A 20781-nucleotide genomic window follows, 5' to 3' on the forward strand; every position below is an offset into this window, starting at 1 on the left:
TTCATCCTATGATGGCGGTGTGTGGGGGTTACCGGCTTTGTCTTTATGAGCTATTATGAGCTTTCTATCGCATCATTTGGTTGAAGCATGTCGGCAAATCAGCTCCACTTAATATTAACTTGTAAATATGGTGGCTTCATAATGTTGGCGATATTCCCATTTAACCATCGGCTACTGCACATGTGTAGCATTCACAGGCACCCATTGTCGAGAGGAAATTAATACGATGATTCTTTAAGGCAGAAATGAATTCCAAGAGGAAATTGTGTCTAGATGTCTATAAATAGTGTCAAAATAACGCTCTATTCCCTCTTATGCCTAGTGCAACTTGAAGTCATTATCGCAAGCACGAACTTGAAAATTAATAACAACGGAGAACCTCCGAGTCTAGCACAGAGAACACAAAGATAAAGATATCATATCATGATCTCAATATTCAAATATTTCTCAAGGAACAAGAATCAAGACCACGTCATTCCCCGCGAGTGTTACGTGACAATGTACGAGCACGACAAACCCCGCTTTCGCAAGCCGATAGGGAAATTCCATATATAGGGAATCAACCCCGAACAGTGTCGACAAAGTTCAACTGAACGGAAATTGCTCGCTCATCATGTCTACAACTCAGACCATTACAAAGCCCACTCAGCCTGATATCCAGTACCACCCCGACTGGACGAAGTATCAGGCACGCTCTCAGCGCCGCAAGGAAACCGAGTCTTTACAGACAACTTTACCCGCAGGATTTCCTGAAAAGCTTGTCTCTCCCCTTGTATGGGAAGGGAAAGACATTGAGAACCGCAGTGACTGGATTTACCAACTCACTGATGCCCAGCTTGATGAAATCGATGCGGCTTTAAACAGCTTTAAAGGTATGTCACCAATAAAGCAATGAAAGTATCTCTTTCTAATGATTTTAGCCCTCAAAAAGCCTCTGGGACACATTAATCAATCTACCTTTCCTCTTCCCAGCCTTCATTCAGCATTGAGAGACCTTGCAAACGAGCTGCACAATGGCCGAGGCTTCTTTGTCCTCCGAGGACTGCGCATCGATAGCTATTCTCGGGAGGATAATGTTATCATATACACTGGCGTTTCCTCGCATATAGGCAGTATCCGGGGTCGCCAACAAGATACAAGATTGCAAAATGGAACATCTCCCATGATTTCTCACATCAAGGATATTACCAAATTGGTTGAGAAAGGAAAGATCGGCGCTCCATCGAACACATCACATAAGCAAGTTTTCCATACAGACGCAGGGGATATCATCTCTCTGCTGTGCCTAAGTCCTGCCGCTGAAGCAGGTGAAAGCTACATCTCGAGTAGCTGGAACGTGTACAATATTCTTGCAAAGGAGCGTCCTGACTTAATTCACACCCTTTCTCAAGACTGGCCTGTTGACGGGTTTGGATTACCTATATCAATTTTCTTTCCTATCCATCACTAACCAATCTTAGGTTCGGTAATGCCCAGAGACCATACACCCTCCGTCCTCTTTTGTATCATCAATCAGCAACAGACAGCACCCCCGAGCGCGTTCTCATCCAGTATGCCCGACGATACTTCACAGGGTTTCTTGCGCAGGCCCGATCTGCCGATATCCCTCCAATCAGCGAGGCGCAGGCGGAGGCTTTAGATACTCTGCATTTCCTGGCAGAGAAGCATCGTGCCACACTCGACTTTCAGAAGGGGGATGTTCAATATGTGAATAATCTCAGCATCTTTCATGCACGAAATGGATATAAGGATGCGCCAGGCAAGGAGTTAGTATATCCCAAATTAGAATCACTTTTATCCCGACTAATGAGATATAGACGACATCTTTTGCGACTCTGGTTGCGGGACCCGGAGAACGCCTGGAAGACACCGGAGCCACTGCAGCATCGCTGGGATACTGTCTTTAAGGATATTACTGAGGAGGAACAGGCTTTCCCTCTTGAAGCTGGCAGCTTGCGAAAGACTGTTGGGTCCTAAGGCGATAAGCCATGTTTCACCAATTGCTGGAATGATATAATCTTATTAATGGTAGTCACGAATAGCATTTTAACACAGTTTCTCAAATGTTTTTCAATCTTCGAGGATTACTGGTCGCTCATAATGAAACTAGGTCATCGACAAGGATGTTCAACCCCATGGGGTGACAAGTCAGCAATGCGGGTCTGTGGGCAGTCTTGCATGATCTTCCTTGTCAATCTGTTGCGGTGAGCTTGGCTGTAGCAACCAAACAAGAAAGAAGTCTCATGTGATGATGCGGTATTTCTCTCGCAAATTCTCTCATTCGATATTGCATATCTGACTTGCATGGACTTGGTCGAATATTCTTTGTAGAACTTGAATCCGGCTATACTGTTCCCGAGGTCTCTTTATGCTGGATTGGTATGCATATCTGCATTGACTGGTTCAAGCATCGGCTATAAGTAGTCCGAGTCTAATAGACATCTGAAGCAATAATAGTCTTTAATAAACTGCAAGTGCGTACATAAGACCAAGATACAATATCTGGTGGCGGTATGAGGTTGTGCACACCCTGACTCTCAAAGGAATCGATCTCCGTACAGTTCATACTAAAAACTTGAGCTCATATTCGCATGCCACGAATCTTTCCCTCCTCTTCCAATCAAGCAACTTCGAAGATCATGATCTCTTTCAAGTGAGTTCCCACCTCCCTTCTATTGCTTAATCCGGTTACTTTATAAGGCAGTCCCCGGATCCACCAAAAGCGTCTTTATTTGATCGGCATCTTCCTGCCGAGATGACGTAACTGGCTTGATAAAGCACCACTGATTGACCATACTCACTCGTTGAAGCAGTAATTGATATTGATTTCCGAACTAAACCTCCAATAAGAATTCCCTGAATCCTTTTCGCCATCCCACGATCCGAGCCATACCGCGTTTGGCATAGCTGCAGCCCTAGTGAGAGGTCCCAGAGTTTCCAAAGGTCCCAGAGAGAGACTATTGCACTTTAAACCACGAGGACCAATTGAAGACATCACCAAGAAGAGAGAAGAAATCGCCCCGCGCGTCCCGCGGAGATAGTTCCAGAGCCACTAAAGCGATCATTGAGTTCTGAGAGCCCCAACCTGAACCGCGTCCAGGTATTTAACAAACCTTGCTCCCCCCATGCCCGGATCTCGGATCGTTGACCTTTTCGCAAAGATATCCCAGCTGTTTCACTCGATATTTTCCGTCAGAATGTCTGAAAGTCATCAAAGATCATCACCGAATCCAAATGGACATTCGCATTCCATCGTTTCTGAAGAACCATGGAAAGTCGATACTCCCTTCGGACCACCAGAATTCCCTCGCACGTTTCCAAATGGCGGAATCCGCAGACTACGAAATACCCTCTCGAAACTCTCTCCCTCTGCTATGGCCGAAAAAGAAATACTTCGCAAAAAGAATCAATATAAGATTCCCTTGACACACCGGAATGTGGATACCTTTGTCACGCATCAAGTATGCAACGAGGCTTGCCGACCCAATCAACGAACACCAGAACTCCAGGTGGTCGAATGGCTTGAACATGTTTCTTGATCCGGTCACTTGCAGGTGATCCACCTTAAACTCTTGGCTTGTCAGACTTCGACTAGACTTTTTCTCGACCTTTCGAGAGCGACCCCGCACGTCTGTGGAGATCGTCCTATGCTAGGCAACTTAATACCCTGTACCCTCGGATCTTCTCTTTTTTTCTTCGAATCACACGCCCGATTTTGGGGTCTGATCCTAGGAGAATTTGAAATATGGTCTTGGTCTCGTGGCAAGGCTTTTTTTTGATTTCCTCCCATGGTGATGATGGTGGTGGTATTGGCGCAAGGCAGATTCGGTTCGGTTATCTTTGCTAAATGGGCTCACGTTATGTGTTCAGGTGGATATGGTGGACCTGATCTGCTGGTGCTGTCACAGGTGAGTTTGCTATCACGTACAATTTAGCTTCTTATCTGCATAAGGTGCAAAATGGAGAGCTAATGTTTAAACAGTAGCCGAGATTTGCGCTGGTGTGGTGCCTAGTGCGATCCTCATTACCTTTTACAATTTTTGACTCTTTCCCAGGGCCTCCAAAAGCATTCTCATCATGCATTGAGTTAATAGGAGGGTGGTTCACTGATAATAATGCTTTGGGTTGAAATTCGCAGTGGCCGGTTAGTCGGCAGATGATCGTATGATACCTTCTTGTTGCGATTTTATTTGGATCTGGCCATTTCATGGATTAATCGCAATATCATTAATTCCGTAGTTCAGCAGTTCACGGATTTTCTTCTAGTATGTTTCTTTTTTTTCGTATTCTACGACCCGCTAAGTACGGAGTACTTTGTAGTGAGTCGTGACAGCGGGGCATTGGCCCCGCGGTGGGGTTATGCGAACTTGGCAGGCTACAATAATTCAACTACATCTTCACTTGATACTGAGATGAATTAGCTTTAACCCCCAAAAATGAGAACTAAGAAGGTTGCTATCATCGGTAAGCCTTCCACTCCGATCCTTTGAAAGTGATATGCGACAGCCGCTCATACATTCCATCAGGAGCGGGACCTTCCGGTCTTGTCACTGCAAAGACACTCCTACACAATTTTCCACATGGCACATTCTCGCCCGTTATATTTGACACGCGTCATGAAATCGGTGGTCTTTGGCCATGTCATTCAACTGGCACACAAAGGCCACCTGGCGATGTATCTGGGAAGTTAGATCCACATATGCCAACGAATCTTAGCAGATTCACGGTGGCTTTCTCTGATCTTTCTTGGGAATCAGTATTTGAATCCTCTAATATTCCCATGTTCCCACAGGCCAGACAGGTGGGACTTTACCTTGAAGCATATAGGAAACGCTACATTCCAGAGGCTTCAATAAAGCTTGGACATCGGGTTTTAAAGACTGTGCGCACTGTTGGTCCTGGCTCTGAGACTGGATGGGAAGTGTCGTGGGTGACATCAAAGTTTGTCTTATCCCTGAATGAAAATTGAAGCTAGTTGTAACCGCAAAACGACAGGTCCTCGGACAACGATAGCAGAGAGTGTGAGCAGGAAGGAGTTCATCAAGATCAAGTGCAAGTCGAAAGGTTCGACTTGCTGGTTGTTGCATCTGGATACTTTGCTCGTCCATACATCCCCAAAATTCCAGGATTAGAGCAGCTCGCTGGTCGAGTCTTCCACAGCTCCGAGCTACAAAAAAGCAAGGGCATACTTCGAGATGATGATAAACTCTTAGCCACTGGAAATATCGCTATCATCGGAGGCAGCATGTCAGGAGTTGAGGCCGTATCTGCTATTGCGCTTCATCAATCCTCGCATCTACATGATGAAAACACTTACCAGGATAAAAAAGAGCACAAAGTTCATCATATTCACTCCCGTCCCTTTTGGACATTACCAACTTATCTCCCTCATGAAACTTCGACGGATCAACTCTCTTTCATGCCATTGGACTTGGCGATGTACGACTTGAGTCGCCGACCGCCAGGTCCAATAGACTACTCCCTGGGACTTGTCTCGGAGGAAAAGGCCACTAAAACCAATGAGTACTTTGCTTCTCTACTGGGTCCCGAATACGAAAAATTGGGACATGTTCACGATCCCACTGCCAAAGAAAAGACAGCTTCTTGGCCTCCATGGGTTGCGATTGGAAATGACTATGCTGAGTTTGTCCGATCTGGAGCCATTCAAGCTACAATGGGACGAGCTGTGTCTGTAAAATATAACACCCAAACGGAACTAGCCACCATTACTATTAACACTGCGAGTGGACGGAAGAAATTCTTGAAGAATATTGCCGCTGTTGTGATGGCTACAGGATACACGCCTTTTGACGCACTGTCCTTTTTACCCGAGGATGTTTTGTCTACTCTGGAATACAGCACCGAAGATCCATTCCTACCTCTTGTCTTGGACAAAGGGGGTACAATTCGCTCCGAGATCCCGGACCTTGGATTCGTTGGTCTTTATCGCGGTCCATACTGGGGAGTCATGGAGATGCAGGCGAGGTTCCTTGGCAACGAGTGGGCTGGAGAAGATCAAGAAACTCTGGGAACGGAGGATCAGAGAGCGGGCGTACGACTTCTCAGGCATTCCGACTCAAATACCCGTCGTAGTCAATTCCCGATGGGAGACTATGTAGGTCTGATGGAGGCATTTGCTAGAGATCTGGAAATTGAGCGCACAAGTCTATCGAATGATGGCAGTCGATCTGGACCGGTTATTCCTGCTCGCTATACCTATAATCAAGGATCTTCCCCCGTGGATACCTTGAATCCTACTTCGGATACACAGCTTACCTTGGACGCGTTAACGAGTATATCTGATGAAGACCATCAAGCTCGGGAAATAGCTACAGCAGTCGCTGTTTTTAGAGCTCTCCACGGAACTTGGACATCTTGGCAGACGGACCCAGTCTCTGGCAAAGAAGAAAAGTTTGAAGCTGTTAGCTTCTCTCCACGGTACTCATCCGAGAGGTTTGATATGGAATACGTTTGTCATGGGAAGCGGCGTCCAGGTGGTCTTGCTAGTACCTCTATTTTCCGGTTATTGGAAGCAACTGCCAGTGGGACTGCAAATATTGAAATCTGGCCAGGTGAGACAAGCCCCAATGAAAAAACTACCACAGATATCCGGACCTTACGACTTTCGCCTCTCTATCCCAAAAGAGTGGATGGGACATATGTTCCTGGAGAATACATCGTATATGGCCAGATGTATTCTACCACGAAAGTTCTCCCCCGCACTGGTCCTGATCATTCTCTGCCAGTGGATGACGACGGCTCTCCTAAACCTTATAACTATATCTTCCACTTTAGCGGAGTCTCGATCGTGTCTTGGGAGTTTTATTATGCAGGCTACATTTGTGTGAAAAGCCAGGAAGAGACAGGGCAGTCCTTGCCACACCGAATCATTTATCGGAGATGATTCCAAGGTTATGTCTTTTCAAATAGATAGAAATAGAACGAACTGGTATCAATTTTCACAAATTCGATCATTCATCCATACAATCTGACTCTTCATCGCTCTCGAGTGCTATTTAGTTCCTCCAATCAACCCAAATCGGGTTAACCAAAAGCCCATTCAAGTCAAGCATGGCACACATGTACATGGTCCACACACAGTATAAAATTGATACAGATCAAACGATATGTGTATGACCGTGGAAATTTGTCCCAATTAGAGCTACCTCAGCCTTGGCCAACTCACGCCGAGTAGATTGCTCATTTTCTGCTCTTTGAAATGTTTTGTCTGCATGTGGCAATTCCTCTTCAAGAATGTATGAGTTCTACTCTCAACTCCGAACCACGGTTCACCCCTCTAATCGTCGCAGATACCGAAGTAACCCCGTAGAACAGGCGCTAAAGAAGAGTCTCAGTCGAAATAAACGCCACTTGGTTATATTTTTATTTTCTTCTTGGCCAATCGGTACCAGAATTTGAGGTGGAAAAGAGAGGCTGGATCCAAGTAGATCAGGGTCTACGGGTCGGATCAGCCGGCTGAACCGAGTTTACTCAGATTTGATCTCCGAGTTTTAGACGACCTGTTCGGCCGAAACGATCTATATAATCGGTTTTATCCCATCGTTCGAATTGGATTTCAAGGACACTGGCTTTATCCTCAAACATAAAGGACTCTCAAGTTACTAGTAGTAAGAACTAGCATCTCGACACTCCAGATGTCTACTACTATCCAACTCACAACTCACAACTCGGATTTGCCACCCCCTACAACATTGAAGAATCCTCAATTTCAAGATCAAATGCTCGACTTAATGCCTCTTCCAACTCCAACAAACCTCAATCACCATGAATCCAATCTCAAGTCATCAAAAACGTCAACTCCAAGCCTCAGGCTAGACCCAATCTCCGAATACCGCGCGTGGCAAGCATTATCAATATACTTCACTATCCTCCTAAACCGCCAACTCCGCCGCCGCTGGAATCTAGAACACGAGAGTCTAAAAGACAGACCACTATCCCACCGTTTCAGACCAGTCATCTTCCTCGAACCAGTCCCAACTCTCCAAAAACCATCCAGCAACATCACCACCAATACCCTGACAAAGCTCAGTACAAAAGTCCATCTCCTCCGCGCAAGAGTAGAGAAAGGGAAAGAACTCACCTCTGAAATTGAGCGCAGGATGCAAGATCCACGGATTCAATTCCCGACGCATTTTTGTCATACTTGTGTGGTTGGTGGTGAAGACACAAGTGCTTGTAATGAGATCTTGTTGACGAAGTGTGGACATCGGGTTTGTAGAACTTGTCTTTCTTTTGGGGTTTCGGATGATGAGGTTTATGAGTGTGCGATTTGTTTTGTTCCTGCTAGTTTTGTCACGAGGTCGGATTTGTTGATGCCTAGACGGACTAAATCCGAGGACACTTCGTCTAGTGTTCTGGTTTCGAGGTGGTTTAAAGAGGGACATACTAGTTCAAGGTCTGTTTCATTTGGGATGGGGTGTGATTCATGAATGCCACCTGGGCACTGCAGTGTCTTGTATATACTGTTTCAAGTTGTGGAATGACATCGATATTCTTGTATTGATTCTAGTTAGAACTATACAGGCCAATAAACATTTGAACAATTATGTACTAATAAAAAACTGGATCACAATCTAGAATCTGATGTTACTAGACCAGCGCCCCAAAAAAGGAAAGAAAAAAACAAAAGGGAATAAACCAGGACATTGAAAATGCATCATGAGTCATGGTCTATCCATCCAGACCATTCCACCATATCAAAAACGCCTTTATCAAACCAGCATAGGCCAAGTTGGGAACGTATATCGCTCAGAAGGGATCAACATGAAGAATAAAGTATGCAAACCATGCCAGCTGATCCTCAACTTCCAAAAAATGCATCAGGATAAGGGGGAAAGACGGTGTAGATGAAAGACAAAAAAAAACAATAAAACAGGGAAAGTTGTTCTAATAGTCGGGGGTATATATAGGAAACGAGAAAAGAACATTCCCGATTAGGGAGTAGTATGTGATGGGAGAAGATGAATGCAAGACCCTGTTGACACATGGTCCTCACATATCTTCTGACCTTTCTCCTTCATCAATCACAATCGGCACATCCTTGACAGGGTGAAGAAGCATGGGAGGGAGACACATACGGCCCTCGCCAGCTATTTCCTGCTGCTCACCACCGTCATTGTCGACTCGCATGCCGAGCCAGCGACGCCAGATATTAGGGGAGAATCCGGCAGAGTAGAACCAGGTGGTACCCTTGAAGTTGTGTTCCCTGTCACCAAAGACCGAGGTGCGAGTGCCACCTGATGCACCATTGCGACCAGCGTTAAAGACAGATTCGAGGTATTTAGTAGGCCAGCGACGGTCAATGTAAACAGCATGAGGCACATAGACCGCTTTGAATCCGTGATGAAGCGCTGTGGTAGCAGGCCACATCTCAGAGAACATACTGTGGTGCTTCAAGCTGGTCTCACGATGCATGGTGGTGAGAAGCTTGCGCGAAAGACGTGAGGCGGTGATGATCGCAGTGCGGCGTGGGGGCATTCCGTTTTCTTTATTGTAACCAGTTACATCGTCTCGAAGCAACCAGGTCGTACCCTCGGGATCGTACAGAGGGTTGAAAACGACCAAGTCAGCATCCTCACCCACGCCCCATTGATATTGATCCTTGTCCATAGTTGTTGGCGGAATGCCTTCTCCTTCCACTTCGAAGATGTCGCGTTCATCAGGTCGCTCGGGACCCCAAATGAACTTGTCACCTTGGATACGCACTCCATCTGGACCCCGATTCTTATCCTGTCCATCAGGCTTGGCCACGCTCCACATGTTGTTAGGACTATTGGTACCGCTCTCGGTTTGAACACGAACCATCTGGCGGAAGTCTTCCCAAGAGCCATGAACTGATGGAACATAGAAGCGAGCATTGCGCTCCCACATACCCTTTCTGGGCTGGGCTCTCGCCCAGTCTCCAACCTTGTCGAAAAGATGATACCAATGACCGGTGTAGCGAACGTCCATCTCCCAGTTCCAGAAGTAGTCGTATTCCGGATGCTGGTAAGCGAAGTACTGCATGGGCATATAAGTACTGCGATAGACTCCATGAATAGGTAATCCGCGAGTGAATGTCTCCTCGAGACCAGGATACACCAGCGACATCTGTGCCTCAGACCACAGCGTTCCCATTCCACGGAACTCTTCGGGCAATGCATCATGAAGGACGCGTTCGTAGGTTTCGTCATCCGCCCAGATCTGAAGATCGTTGTTCTTGACATGAACAAGGAAATGAATAGTGTATTCACCACCGGACAGCAATGAGAGCTCGGAGATTACAGCTCGGAGATACATAATGTCTTCGGGGGTGTAGTGGAAGTCATGCCAGGTACGGATAATGACCGCGGTTTTTTGTAGGCGCTCTGATCCAACCTTGGGCGCAGCTCTCTGAGCGTCCTCTGGCTCCTGAACAACATTGATATTGGAGACTCCCACAGGCATCGAAACGAATCGGTTCAAGCGTGGCTCGGGCAGCTCCTTAAAGCGATGGCTATTTGCAGCACTGCATCGGTGCTGTGCATCCGCCCAGCTGATCTGTCGGAAGTCTACCGGAGGAACATCTTCCCAGACACGCTCAGCACCATCGCGATGTCCCTCGAGACCGGCTCCGATACCGCCCTTCTTAACGCCGTATCCAAGTCCATAAGGTCCCAGTCGTCCGAATCGATCAAAGCACATGTCGTCACGGATCCCAAGCATCGTATTTGATCCAATCACCGGCTCGGGGAATCCTTTGGGTACACCGGGGAAAGATTGCACAGCTGGAATGCGAATAGAACCATCTTTGTCCAAGAAACATTCGCGCTTTTCACCATACTTCTTGATATAATCAGGAGAATTGTAGTCTGGATACGGATTAAAGACAGAACTTGACATGGATAGCTTCATATCCCGTTTGTTCAACTGGGTTTCTTCCTCGTCGTGTTCCTCCTCCTCCTCCTCTATGGGTATAGGCACATCAGCACCATCACCAGGGTATTCGGGTACATTGTCATAACGAGCGACGAGGTTGTTTAATCCACCGTGGTAGCGGTCGAGGAATGGGAATGATTCCCATGCGGGCGGTTTCGGGGAGACGACTTTAGGAAGTTCCACGGCGACCTTTGATACGGAGGACGAGATGGTAAATCGGAAGAGGGTCAAGATGAAAAGGATAAGTGAGATGAATAATCCTAGGCAAAGCCATCGCATTATCCGTTGAGGGACGCGAAAGCCCACGTTTGATCCACCACGACGAGAACTGCCAGCGGCCAGTGGATAAGAACTGGAGGAGTGGTCAGGGCCGCTATCTGATTCTGATTCTTCCTCCTCGTCGTCACTGCGACTGTAATGGTGATATTGTGGTCGAGCATTCAGTCGTTGTTTTTCAATGTCGTTGTCATGGGCACGCGACGAGTAGGGCGACGGTTTACTGTAGGCCGCGGAGGACCTCCTCGCCTGGACGGTCATTGTGGCGGGTTAACTCATCAACAGAAGAAAAGAAAGAATTGGACAGGCCAACTGGGCCCAAAAGAACGATTCCACAAAGCGATCACGAATTAATCAAATTGGTATGTTGTTTGAGGCTTGAAGAAAAAGGGGGGGCTGTGGGTGGCACGCGATGACGTTCGGGTCCGGGTTTCTTGTGTTTGCGTCGACCGGGCAATGCGGGTTAAAGGGCCCTTAGAGGGTTCTAAGCCCGATTTATGGAGTCAACCTCGGGGGAATCAAACATTAAACCCCAAGTTTCTAAAAACCCCTTGAAACTTCTTCAAATACTATGGAAAATACCCAAGAACACCAAGAAATCACCAAAATAAAATGAAGGGAGAATCAATTGCCACCGGAAGAACATTAGAAAAGAAGAAGAAAAACCTGGAAAGGTCCTGCCAAGACCAAATGTGTGTGTGCATACGCAAACTACCAAATTACCTATATTTGGAAGATCTCCCCTTATCATATCCTAGTACGGAGTAACAGAGTACAGAGTACAACATTCGAACATTTGAATAACACTTGAAGAGTAAAATATTTGAATATACCTGGTAATCAAGGATTTTAAATCGTAAAATCCTACTTCATAGTACTGATGGATAGTTTATTCCCTTTACTCATAGTACTCCAATTCCCCTGGGAATGTTTACAATAGGTCAATAAAAAAGACAGGGTAAGAAAAGGAACAGCAATTTTGACGAGGCGCCAGGAATAAAAGAAGAAAAAAAGAAATGAGGCTAAGAGCATAGCGAAGAGAAATAAGGTGGAGGGAACATGCAAAGCACCGGTCGAATCACTCTTGTAAACCGTCAAGGTCATTCATAAATGTTCCATGGCCTCGCGAAAGAACTCCATAGTCATCATCAATCCATCATTTGCAGATTTCCCGTGGTATTTCTCTTGCCCTGCTACATACACACTCCTCCCCCCATAGTAATTGGTATTATACCCGCTTAATCGCGGTTCGTTTTCCGGAGAGTGTCGGCGAGCCACTCCAGACCCTCGTACAGACCGTCACCAGTGGTGGCGCAGGTAGATTGGATGAACTAAGGGTAGGTTAGTATATTGAATCGCTTTGAGTTTTAGTGGGGAAGAAAGGGGAGAAAAAAAAGAAACATACCCAAGCACGGCGGGTCAAGCTCTGGAGACCCAGCTGCTGGGTGATCTCAGCGGGGCTCATGGCGTTCTGTAGGCGCAAATCAGTACATGAGGCTCTTTTTAAATAGAAATCAACTTCTGATTTCTTCGGAACGAGTTCCTTACAGGCAAATCTTGCTTGTTGGCGAAAACCAGGAGCAGAGCATCGCGGAGCTCATCCTCGTTCAACATGCGCTGCAACTCCTCACGGGCCTCGACAATACGGTCACGATCGTTGCTGTCAACCACGAAGATAATACCCTGGGTGTTCTGGAAGTAGTGGCGCCACAGAGGACGGATCTTGTCCTGACCACCGACATCCCACACGGTGAACTGAATGTTCTTGTATTCGACGGTCTCGACGTTGAAGCCTGGAAAATGTTGAAAGCCTACAGTCAGCAACCTGCTGTGTCTCATTCCTTATGTGTTTCCGGGGATCAAGTCGATCTCAATGCGACGAGTGAGTCGGATAGTGGAATCGGAGCGAAACTGACCGATGGTGGGAATGGTAGTGACGATTTCACCGAGCTTCAGCTTGTAAAGGATGGTGGTCTTTCCGGCCGCGTCCAGACCGACCATCAGGATACGCATCTCCTTGCGACCCCATAGTCTATCCATCAGCTTCGAGACAGTAAGACCCATATTGATTTAGCCTTCGAACCTAGATATTAAAGGTTTTAGTTTAGAGGGTTGAGTTCTGGATAGAGGGGAGAAAGATGTGGAGGTTTAAAGGAGGGGGGGGTGGGAAAGAGAGAGGGAGTGGATAGGGAAAACGTGTTGTGGACGGATTGGGGAATCTCAGGGGTGGGCGAAAGCAGGAAGGGATGATCGACCCAGCCAAGCTTACCGGCAGGAAAAAGTAGTATGATAGGAGAGTAGATTAGAAAGGGAGAAAAGAAATCGAGAAAGGTCACGATCAGGTTGTTAAGGGAAGAGGGAAGAAGGAGAGTTTTTGTTTGGGATTACAGAAATACGCTGAGCGGCGGCGGTGGGTGAAGTCTCGGTCACCTAATCTCTTCTTTCTTTTACAATAAACAAGGGACGATGGGAAGGCAACTACAAAATAGAATTAAATCCAATTGTCTAGAGGCTCCAATTTTACCTCGAGATTATATGTCAATCTCCGGGCTATTACTGTACTTTAAAATGAGGCACACACATAAAAGAGGACACGGTGTTTGAGTGTATCCGAAATACCGGAGGCGAAAGGTGACTTCGCCCCATAAATAAGAGGACCCATTCTCGAACTAGATCCAGATGCCCATTCTCGCCCCCTGATAGGCGTATAGTTAACTTATCAGGCCCCATCTTTGGTGTCTTTGCGGTAAATTCTCTTATGCCATGGAGACACATGGGGGACCGCCGCGTCACATGGAACATCTGGCGTCAATTTGACGATGGTTACGAGATATCTTCAATCTACCCTCCAGGGCTGGATATCATATACTTCAACCAAACTTCTTCAATCGAACTTGCCAAAAGATATTTCTAATACTAATCAAGAGAGCAACTACCCAGGTTCTATCAATTGCTAGGAGAACGGTTTATCGAGAGGGCCTTCAACTTCCAAGGTTGGAATTATATAGGAGCTTAAACAAGAAGCCCGTGCAAGATGTGGATAAAACGCTTGGACGCCTTGATCAGAGAAGCCTGAGCCACCGACCAAAACCTTGGAAAGGCTCTTGTTTATGAACATTTGAATATTCTCGAGCCTGAGATCACAAATACATGTAAAGATCTTCATTTAAAATGGTGATGTTGTAGATGCTTTAAGTTTCCTAGCCACAACTAGTAGATATTGTTAAGGCAGGACCTGAAATGTAAGGTATTAGCTATTCTTATACGGAGTACGGAGTACGTGTGCCCGAAATACCAGACCTGCCATCCGAGCCGAAGCTCAGCACCAGTTGACTGTAGCCTCTTATCAGCAGCGGATCCCGTCGACAGGTGGCTAACATCAATTCGGGAGTAATGCACTGTGACCAGTTGACGGCTCTGTTCTATCTCGTGAGCTAGCTATAGCTGACCGCTTTTGGGTGGTCACTTTCTGCCGGTTGATGCGGGTCGGTTTGGATGTGACTCATACCAGGGTTATGCTGTGGGCTGTATACCCTAATGGACCTTACAGGCCACAGTTATGGGGCAGTTTCGAGAAAAGATGTCAACCACCCCAGCATGTTAGCTCAGGGGAAGAGCGCCGTAAGTCATGTGATTCACATAATAAAATCACTCAAATACTAACAAAGTTAATAGGGGCTCATAACCCGGAGGGTCAGTCTACCTCATATCGCCTACTACCGAACAAACAACTAACTCCAAAACAGACCCTGGATCGAAACCAGGACATGCTATCTTTTTTTTTTTTTTTTTTCTGTTTGCTCTCCTTTCCTCTTTTTCTTCCCCTATTTTTCCATTTATTACTACCCGGTGGTTTCCCCCGTCAACTGAAAATAACTGAGCCTTTGTGACTTCGCGCCTTGCCCGAGCTATCAGGATAAGAAAATATCTTCAACTTGAAGTTCTCAATATGGGATTCCATCTTCATCTCTAACTTGAAAAATAAAATTTTATTCTAGATTCATGCTACCAATCATTAACGGCCATTTTTCTGTTTGAGACTAAATTTCAAATTCTGCATCCAATATGTTCTATAACACCGTGACTCACCTGCCAGGTGAGCAGCCCGGCCTCCACCCTTCCACGGGTGTAGATGAGTATGTAACCATAACGTGACATCGAAGTACTACTGCTCTCAATGAGCGTAGCCTTTGATGATGGCAATATGTTCAATATTGTCATTACTTCGAAGATAACGAGTTCACCTCATACTTGACTGTAGCCAATCACATGCGCAGATCGCTGTAAAATCTAACCGAATCAGGTATAGTGGAGCGGGTAGTTATGTATTCCTGCCTGAATATGAAGGTGACAACAAACGTCACTCAACTCTGAACACTCCTTTGTCCCTTGGTTGCTTTATATTTTTGGCCCTCGGAGCCACTTTATCTCACGCAAGATGGTCGGGAACAGGGCAGGGAAGTCCGTCCGGGCGGCACCGTCATGTGCTGAGTGTTATCGTCGGAAGCAAAAGGCAAGTCCATCACTGGCAGGATTCCTTGGTAGTACTAGGATCGCATCTAATAAACATCCAATCTAGTGCAACCGCGAATGGCCGTGTAATCACTGCCAGCTTAGGAAAATACCACATCTTTGTAAATTTCCAAAGAAGGAAACAGCGAAAAAGGCTTTAACGGGTCAACCAAGGTATGTTTATGTTCAACTACATCAGTGGTTCGGAACGAGGTAGTGTAACTCAACTGTTCATTTAGAAAGACATCGTTCGATGAGGACATGAGTATCCGGCCTGAGCAAGGTGAAGAATTCTCCGCTGAACTACACTCTCTCGCTACGAAGGATGGGCTTCGGGTCATCGGATATCTGCCCAATGACCAGAATCTGCTACTGGGAAATACATCGCAGCAGGTACATGTTCACTCCCCTCTGAGAAACGACTTGAAAGACGTTTGGCCAACAAAGCTCCTCCAAGTCAAAACTATCCATGATAAACCAACAGCTCGAGGGAACGTCTTCAGAAATACGAAATGCCCTAGGCCTCTTGCCTCCGAAACCATACACAGGTCTGTATGTACCTCAGTAGCCTATGGAGCGTACTAACCATCGAATCAGATATCCTGGTCCAACGATTCTTGGAGGTCACTAATTATAACTATTCTTGTCTCTATCCGCCCAGATTTTCAGTCGCTTATGCTGCCTGGTGGGCAGATCGGGCAAACGGGAAGCTCATCACCCCAGAGTTCACTTGCCTTCTCATCCGAGTATGCGCCTGCTCGGCACAATACTTGGATACTGACACAGAGCGAAAGCTAGAGTCAGAGTTGGGATATTCTGCCCAGAAGCTTTCAGAGAACTTGCACTATGCTGGAAAGCAACTGAGTAACACTATCGGGCCCGGAAAGGGAGGGCTCTCACAAGTCCAGCAGCTTTTCCTCACGGCAGCCTGGTTCAAATCGGAGTCTCTCTTCGTGGAATCCTGGCATGCACTCAGCTCGTCTATTCACGAGGCACAGGAACAGGGCATGCACAAGAGCTCTGTTAAGTCTGGCCTTTCGGAGTTCGATACGGAAATGAGGCGACGAATGTGGTGCATATTGTGTAATTGGGATTGGTATGGTCAACAACTCTCTAGTCTATTCGAGAAATCTAACACACTATACAGGCAAATTGCAATGTTGCTTTCTCGTCCGCTTATCATCAATCATAACTCATCTGCAGTCGAGCTGCCAAATCTACAACTTGAAAGAAGCAATGGTGAAGGCCCGCCTTCTCCCTTTGCCCATGTATCTCTCCAATTCCAGCTTGGTCAGATTATGACAGGGACATCTCTACTCAATGGAGGAGAGACCACTCCACTGGAGGCAGAATCTATTAGAACACATATCAATAATTGGATTGTTTCTCTGCCTCCTCCCTATAGTGAGAGTGATCCTGATACACAGTGGGATAAAACTCACATTTACATTCCGCTCCAACGTCACCATTTATATGCTATATCTTATATGACGATGCTTTCACCATTTAAACGCTTTCTTACGAGGGTTTATGACTCAAGCAGCTCTCGAGAAGATCGGGCTTGTCGATCGAAAGCAGTTGATATCGCAATTCATCTATTGAAACTGTCCCGCCAACTTTTCGATCACGTTTTCCCCATAAACGCAAAGTTTCATATCGTTTCGTTCCTTCTGTTTGATACTGCCGCCTTCTTATGTTCAGCAGTTATCCATGATCGGGACAACAGTCTTCCACGACGCGACGAAGTCATTCAAGTTATCAGACTCGCCTGCTCATCAATGGAAGAACTATCTCAGATCACCAAACTTGGCGCAGTCTGCTACAAAGTAATGATCAAACTCTCTGGGAGCTTGTTAAAATCACCAAAAACTACCTCGCAGGTCAATGCTACCGGGAACTACTCCAGTGAAGCCATAGATTATAACGACTTTTCTCCGGATTTGGCTGCACCGTCTCTTACGGATGATATCTCCCCAGAGTCATGGATTCCGTCGTTGGACTCCTTTGATTCCACGCAAACATTTTTCCCTGCATCACTGGACTTCCCCATACCTGAGCTAGAAATTCCTCCCAGTATGGGAGTCTGTGATTTTTCTGCCTTCGACTTTGGTCAATTCGATCAGATTTGGGATTGGCAGAACCTTGATTTGACTTTGCTTCCATCCATGCAGGTACCTGGGGATGATAGATGATTATAACTCCTACAATTTCTTTTAGAAGGGAATTTGAGAACTGAGACTTACGGGAGCTCTATGTCTTTGAATGGCTCTGAATCGGGATATTCCCTATATTACTTTGATGTAAAGCTTTTCGAGGTTCGAATTGACAGTAAACTCTGATTGACCGACCCATGATAGTAGATCATCTTTACGTGAAGGTCCAACCAAACATTGGAAACATTTGAAGATTTAAAATCATCAATCTTTTACCAGCAGGGGTCATTGGAACCGATAGCATCATTCCAGTATGAGATTAGTTTGATTTCAGTCTGGGTCTAGCCTACTATTAGCACATACATCAATGTGTATGTCCGATCGGAGTCCGAGCTTTCCCTCAAGACAGTGAGTCACAGCCCCAAATAAATAGTCCGATGGTTCTCACTGCTCGAGCATTATGTTGAAAGAAATCCGAATCTCTTCTGGCATCCACCCGGTAGAAAAATCAGTGATCTATCAAGTACATAGCCTAACTTGCTGCTATCTCACTGGCAACATGGCTGCCCCGCTTTCAACCTCAGAAGTCCTCCTCATTCCCAAGGCCTTTCCATCTACAGAAAGCCTGGAGGAGGTGGTGCAACGATACAAAAAGCTTCGATTACATGGTCTCAAAGTCGATCCGAAATCCTTCTCGTCTACCTACAGCGAAGAGTCCAACTTCCTTCCTGAGACATGGCGATCTCGCGTTCTAAACCCGATGTCAAAGACTTTCGTTGCGGCAACTGATCCCGACCCAGGCGCACAGCCAAATGACACAAATTTTGAACTCATACCAGAAACACAATTCATTGGCAAGGATCCACATCTTGTAGGGTTGCTACGAAAAGAATGGGTGGGGATTGCCACGCTACTAGGCCCAATTCCGCTTCTCGCATCCGCTGTCAATGAAGACAACACGACTACGAAACCATGGGACGCCTTCATTAAGGATCGAAAATATAATATTCCGTCAGGCAGTCCAGCGCTCGAGGATGTAGAAGGTTCCCATCTCGTTTACTTGGTTGTTGGAATGTTCATCTCGCCTGAAGCAAGAAGAAAGGGCCATGCTTCGAGGCTTCTTGAAGCTTTGATCAAGGAGATGCGCGAAGAAGCTAGTAGACATGGTACGAGTAAGGCAAGTATCACTCTTCAGACAGAACCTGGCAACGACAATGCGGTGCGACTCTATGAAAGACTGGGTTTTACTGTTTGGGATGAGGCTCTGCCAATGGAAAATATGAAGGGAGACATATCATATATGGCTTCTTTGGCTAAAGAGTTCGAATTTAGTTGAATCAGCTGGATTAATTTTAATGCATACCAAGAAATTTAAGGAATCATCACACTCTAGATAAATAACTCCCAGTTAACTATGGAATATTTTGGATAACGTAATCCCCAAACGAGCCGCCACCCCAAGCGAGCCGCCACCCCAAAACACCATACTAAATGTGATAAATGACAACTTGATATCTTAAAAACAGTAGTGTAAACAAACCTTTCGTTGTAGACCTATGATAATTAGATGATATCTTTCCTTTTTTGAAAGTCCAGATAATTTCTACTTACAAGTGATCATGAAAACGTATATATCTGACTCTCCAGACTGTAATTTTCGATACTGTGACAATGCAGCACTTGGATTTCTCTAAAAATGATACAGGGTCCTGAGAAGTCTTATCAACAACCATCGACAAATAATCAACTAAAATAAAGATGTGGTTGCTGAGATATCAAGTTGTCATTTACCACATTTAGTATGGTGTTTTGGGGTGGCGGCTCGCTTGGGATGGCGGCTCGCTTGGGAATCACGTTAGAAGATCTCGAAATTTAGCCTATATCCTAAGGCCATCGACGCATAGGTCATGTGACTCTGAATTCGATGAGTCAGCATTCTCGTTTGAGGGCATCGCTAAGCCATATTGGGTCTAGCGCCATTTTGACACCCACAAGCGGAGAAATTTGCGGTTACCTTTTTAATTCCTCTCCAAGACTCTTGCGCTGAGCCACACCTTAAGATTTCTTTTGGAAGACTGTCGCCATCATGTCCAAGATCACAGTCGGTATGTTTTGACTAAAGATTGCATTAACTTGAACACCGCTAATTCCCTCTCAGCCGGAGTGCGCGAGAATGTCCAGGCCGTCCTCGACTACTCGCTCAACGAGAAGAAGCGTAACTTCCTCGAGACCGTTGAGCTTCAGATTGGCCTGAAGAACTACGACCCCCAGCGTGACAAGCGTTTCTCTGGTACCATCAAGCTGCCCTCCATCCCCGTCCCAACATGAGCATCTGTATCATTGGTGACCAGCACGATCTCGACCGTGCTAAGCACCACGGTCTCGATGCCATGTCCACCGACGACTTGAAGAAGCTCAACAAGAACAAGAAGCTCATCAAGAAGCTTGCTCGCAAGTACGATGCCTTCCTTGCTTCCGAGGCTCTCATCAAGCAGATTCCCCGTCTCCTGGGTCCCGGTCTGTCCAAGGGTATGTTCAATTCCTCATTGAAAATAAATATTAAAAAAATACATTTTTCTAACTTTCTCCTACAGCCGGTAAGTTCCCTACCCCCGTCTCCCACGCCGAAGACATGCAGAACAAGGTCAACGACGTCAAGTCCACCATCAAGTTCCAGCTTAAGAAGGTTCTCTGCCTCGGTGTTGCCGTTGGTAACGTCGGTATGGGCACTGAGGAGCTCGTCGGTAACCTGATGCTGTCCATCAACTACCTCGTCTCCCTGCTCAAGAAGGGCTGGCAGAACGTTGGAAGTCTTGTCATCAAGGCTTCCATGTCTCCCCCTAAGCGCATCTACTAGATACTTTGTCACTTAACTGTGCCGAGGTTTTCTAGTTGATGTCCGAGAAGTGAGGGTGTCATAGTC

General features: G+C 46.2%; 9 protein-coding genes across 9 annotated transcripts; 6 read left to right on the forward strand and 3 right to left on the reverse strand.

Annotated features, from left to right (window-relative positions):
- Positions 1-613: 613 nt before the first annotated feature.
- N7483_003508 (TauD/TfdA family dioxygenase) lies at positions 614-1977 on the forward strand (the record flags this gene model as incomplete). Its single annotated transcript, XM_057086945.1, has 4 exons — positions 614-872; positions 921-1407; positions 1461-1766; positions 1818-1977. 4 exons carry the CDS (start codon positions 614-616, stop codon positions 1975-1977), a joined length of 1212 nt encoding a protein of 403 aa, XP_056946774.1.
- Positions 1978-3197: 1220 nt separating this feature from the next.
- Positions 3198-3539, forward strand: N7483_003509 (uncharacterized protein; the record flags this gene model as incomplete). The annotated part of the gene is made up of 1 exon (XM_057086946.1): positions 3198-3539. One exon carries the CDS (start codon positions 3198-3200, stop codon positions 3537-3539), a length of 342 nt encoding a protein of 113 aa, XP_056946775.1.
- An 897-nt stretch (positions 3540-4436) lies between these two features.
- N7483_003510 (uncharacterized protein) lies at positions 4437-6904 on the forward strand (the record flags this gene model as incomplete). The annotated part of the gene is made up of 3 exons (XM_057086947.1): positions 4437-4464; positions 4527-4941; positions 4996-6904. The coding sequence occupies 3 exons, from the start codon at positions 4437-4439 to the stop codon at positions 6902-6904; spliced, it is 2352 nt and encodes a 783-aa protein (XP_056946776.1).
- A 1048-nt stretch (positions 6905-7952) lies between these two features.
- N7483_003511 (uncharacterized protein) lies at positions 7953-8228 on the reverse strand (the record flags this gene model as incomplete). Its single annotated transcript, XM_057086948.1, has 1 exon — positions 7953-8228. One exon carries the CDS (start codon positions 8226-8228, stop codon positions 7953-7955), a length of 276 nt encoding a protein of 91 aa, XP_056946777.1.
- A 784-nt stretch (positions 8229-9012) lies between these two features.
- N7483_003512 (DUF3405 domain-containing protein) lies at positions 9013-11454 on the reverse strand (the record flags this gene model as incomplete). The annotated part of the gene is made up of 1 exon (XM_057086949.1): positions 9013-11454. One exon carries the CDS (start codon positions 11452-11454, stop codon positions 9013-9015), a length of 2442 nt encoding a protein of 813 aa, XP_056946778.1.
- A 977-nt stretch (positions 11455-12431) lies between these two features.
- arfA (putative ADP-ribosylation factor) lies at positions 12432-13257 on the reverse strand (the record flags this gene model as incomplete). Its single annotated transcript, XM_057086950.1, has 4 exons — positions 12432-12524; positions 12599-12664; positions 12742-12986; positions 13110-13257. 4 exons carry the CDS (start codon positions 13255-13257, stop codon positions 12432-12434), a joined length of 552 nt encoding a protein of 183 aa, XP_056946779.1.
- A 2001-nt stretch (positions 13258-15258) lies between these two features.
- N7483_003514 (uncharacterized protein) lies at positions 15259-17897 on the forward strand (the record flags this gene model as incomplete). Its single annotated transcript, XM_057086951.1, has 7 exons — positions 15259-15329; positions 15773-15791; positions 15842-15879; positions 15945-16098; positions 16190-16253; positions 16303-16801; positions 16853-17897. The coding sequence occupies 7 exons, from the start codon at positions 15259-15261 to the stop codon at positions 17895-17897; spliced, it is 1890 nt and encodes a 629-aa protein (XP_056946780.1).
- Positions 17898-18417: 520 nt separating this feature from the next.
- Positions 18418-19194, forward strand: N7483_003515 (GNAT family N-acetyltransferase; the record flags this gene model as incomplete). Its single annotated transcript, XM_057086952.1, has 1 exon — positions 18418-19194. One exon carries the CDS (start codon positions 18418-18420, stop codon positions 19192-19194), a length of 777 nt encoding a protein of 258 aa, XP_056946781.1.
- Positions 19195-19907: 713 nt separating this feature from the next.
- On the forward strand, positions 19908-20715 carry N7483_003516 (60S ribosomal protein uL1; the record flags this gene model as incomplete). The annotated part of the gene is made up of 4 exons (XM_057086953.1): positions 19908-19963; positions 20017-20073; positions 20139-20387; positions 20453-20715. The coding sequence occupies exons 1-4, from the start codon at positions 19945-19947 to the stop codon at positions 20713-20715; spliced, it is 588 nt and encodes a 195-aa protein (XP_056946782.1). The 5' UTR covers positions 19908-19944.
- Between the last annotated feature and the right edge of the window lie 66 nt (positions 20716-20781).

Source organism: Penicillium malachiteum (assembly GCF_028827825.1).
Source record: "Penicillium malachiteum strain IBT 17515 chromosome Unknown utg000002l:1.0-8849297.0:1.0-8852440.0, whole genome shotgun sequence".
NCBI lineage: Eukaryota > Fungi > Ascomycota > Eurotiomycetes > Eurotiales > Aspergillaceae > Penicillium > Penicillium malachiteum.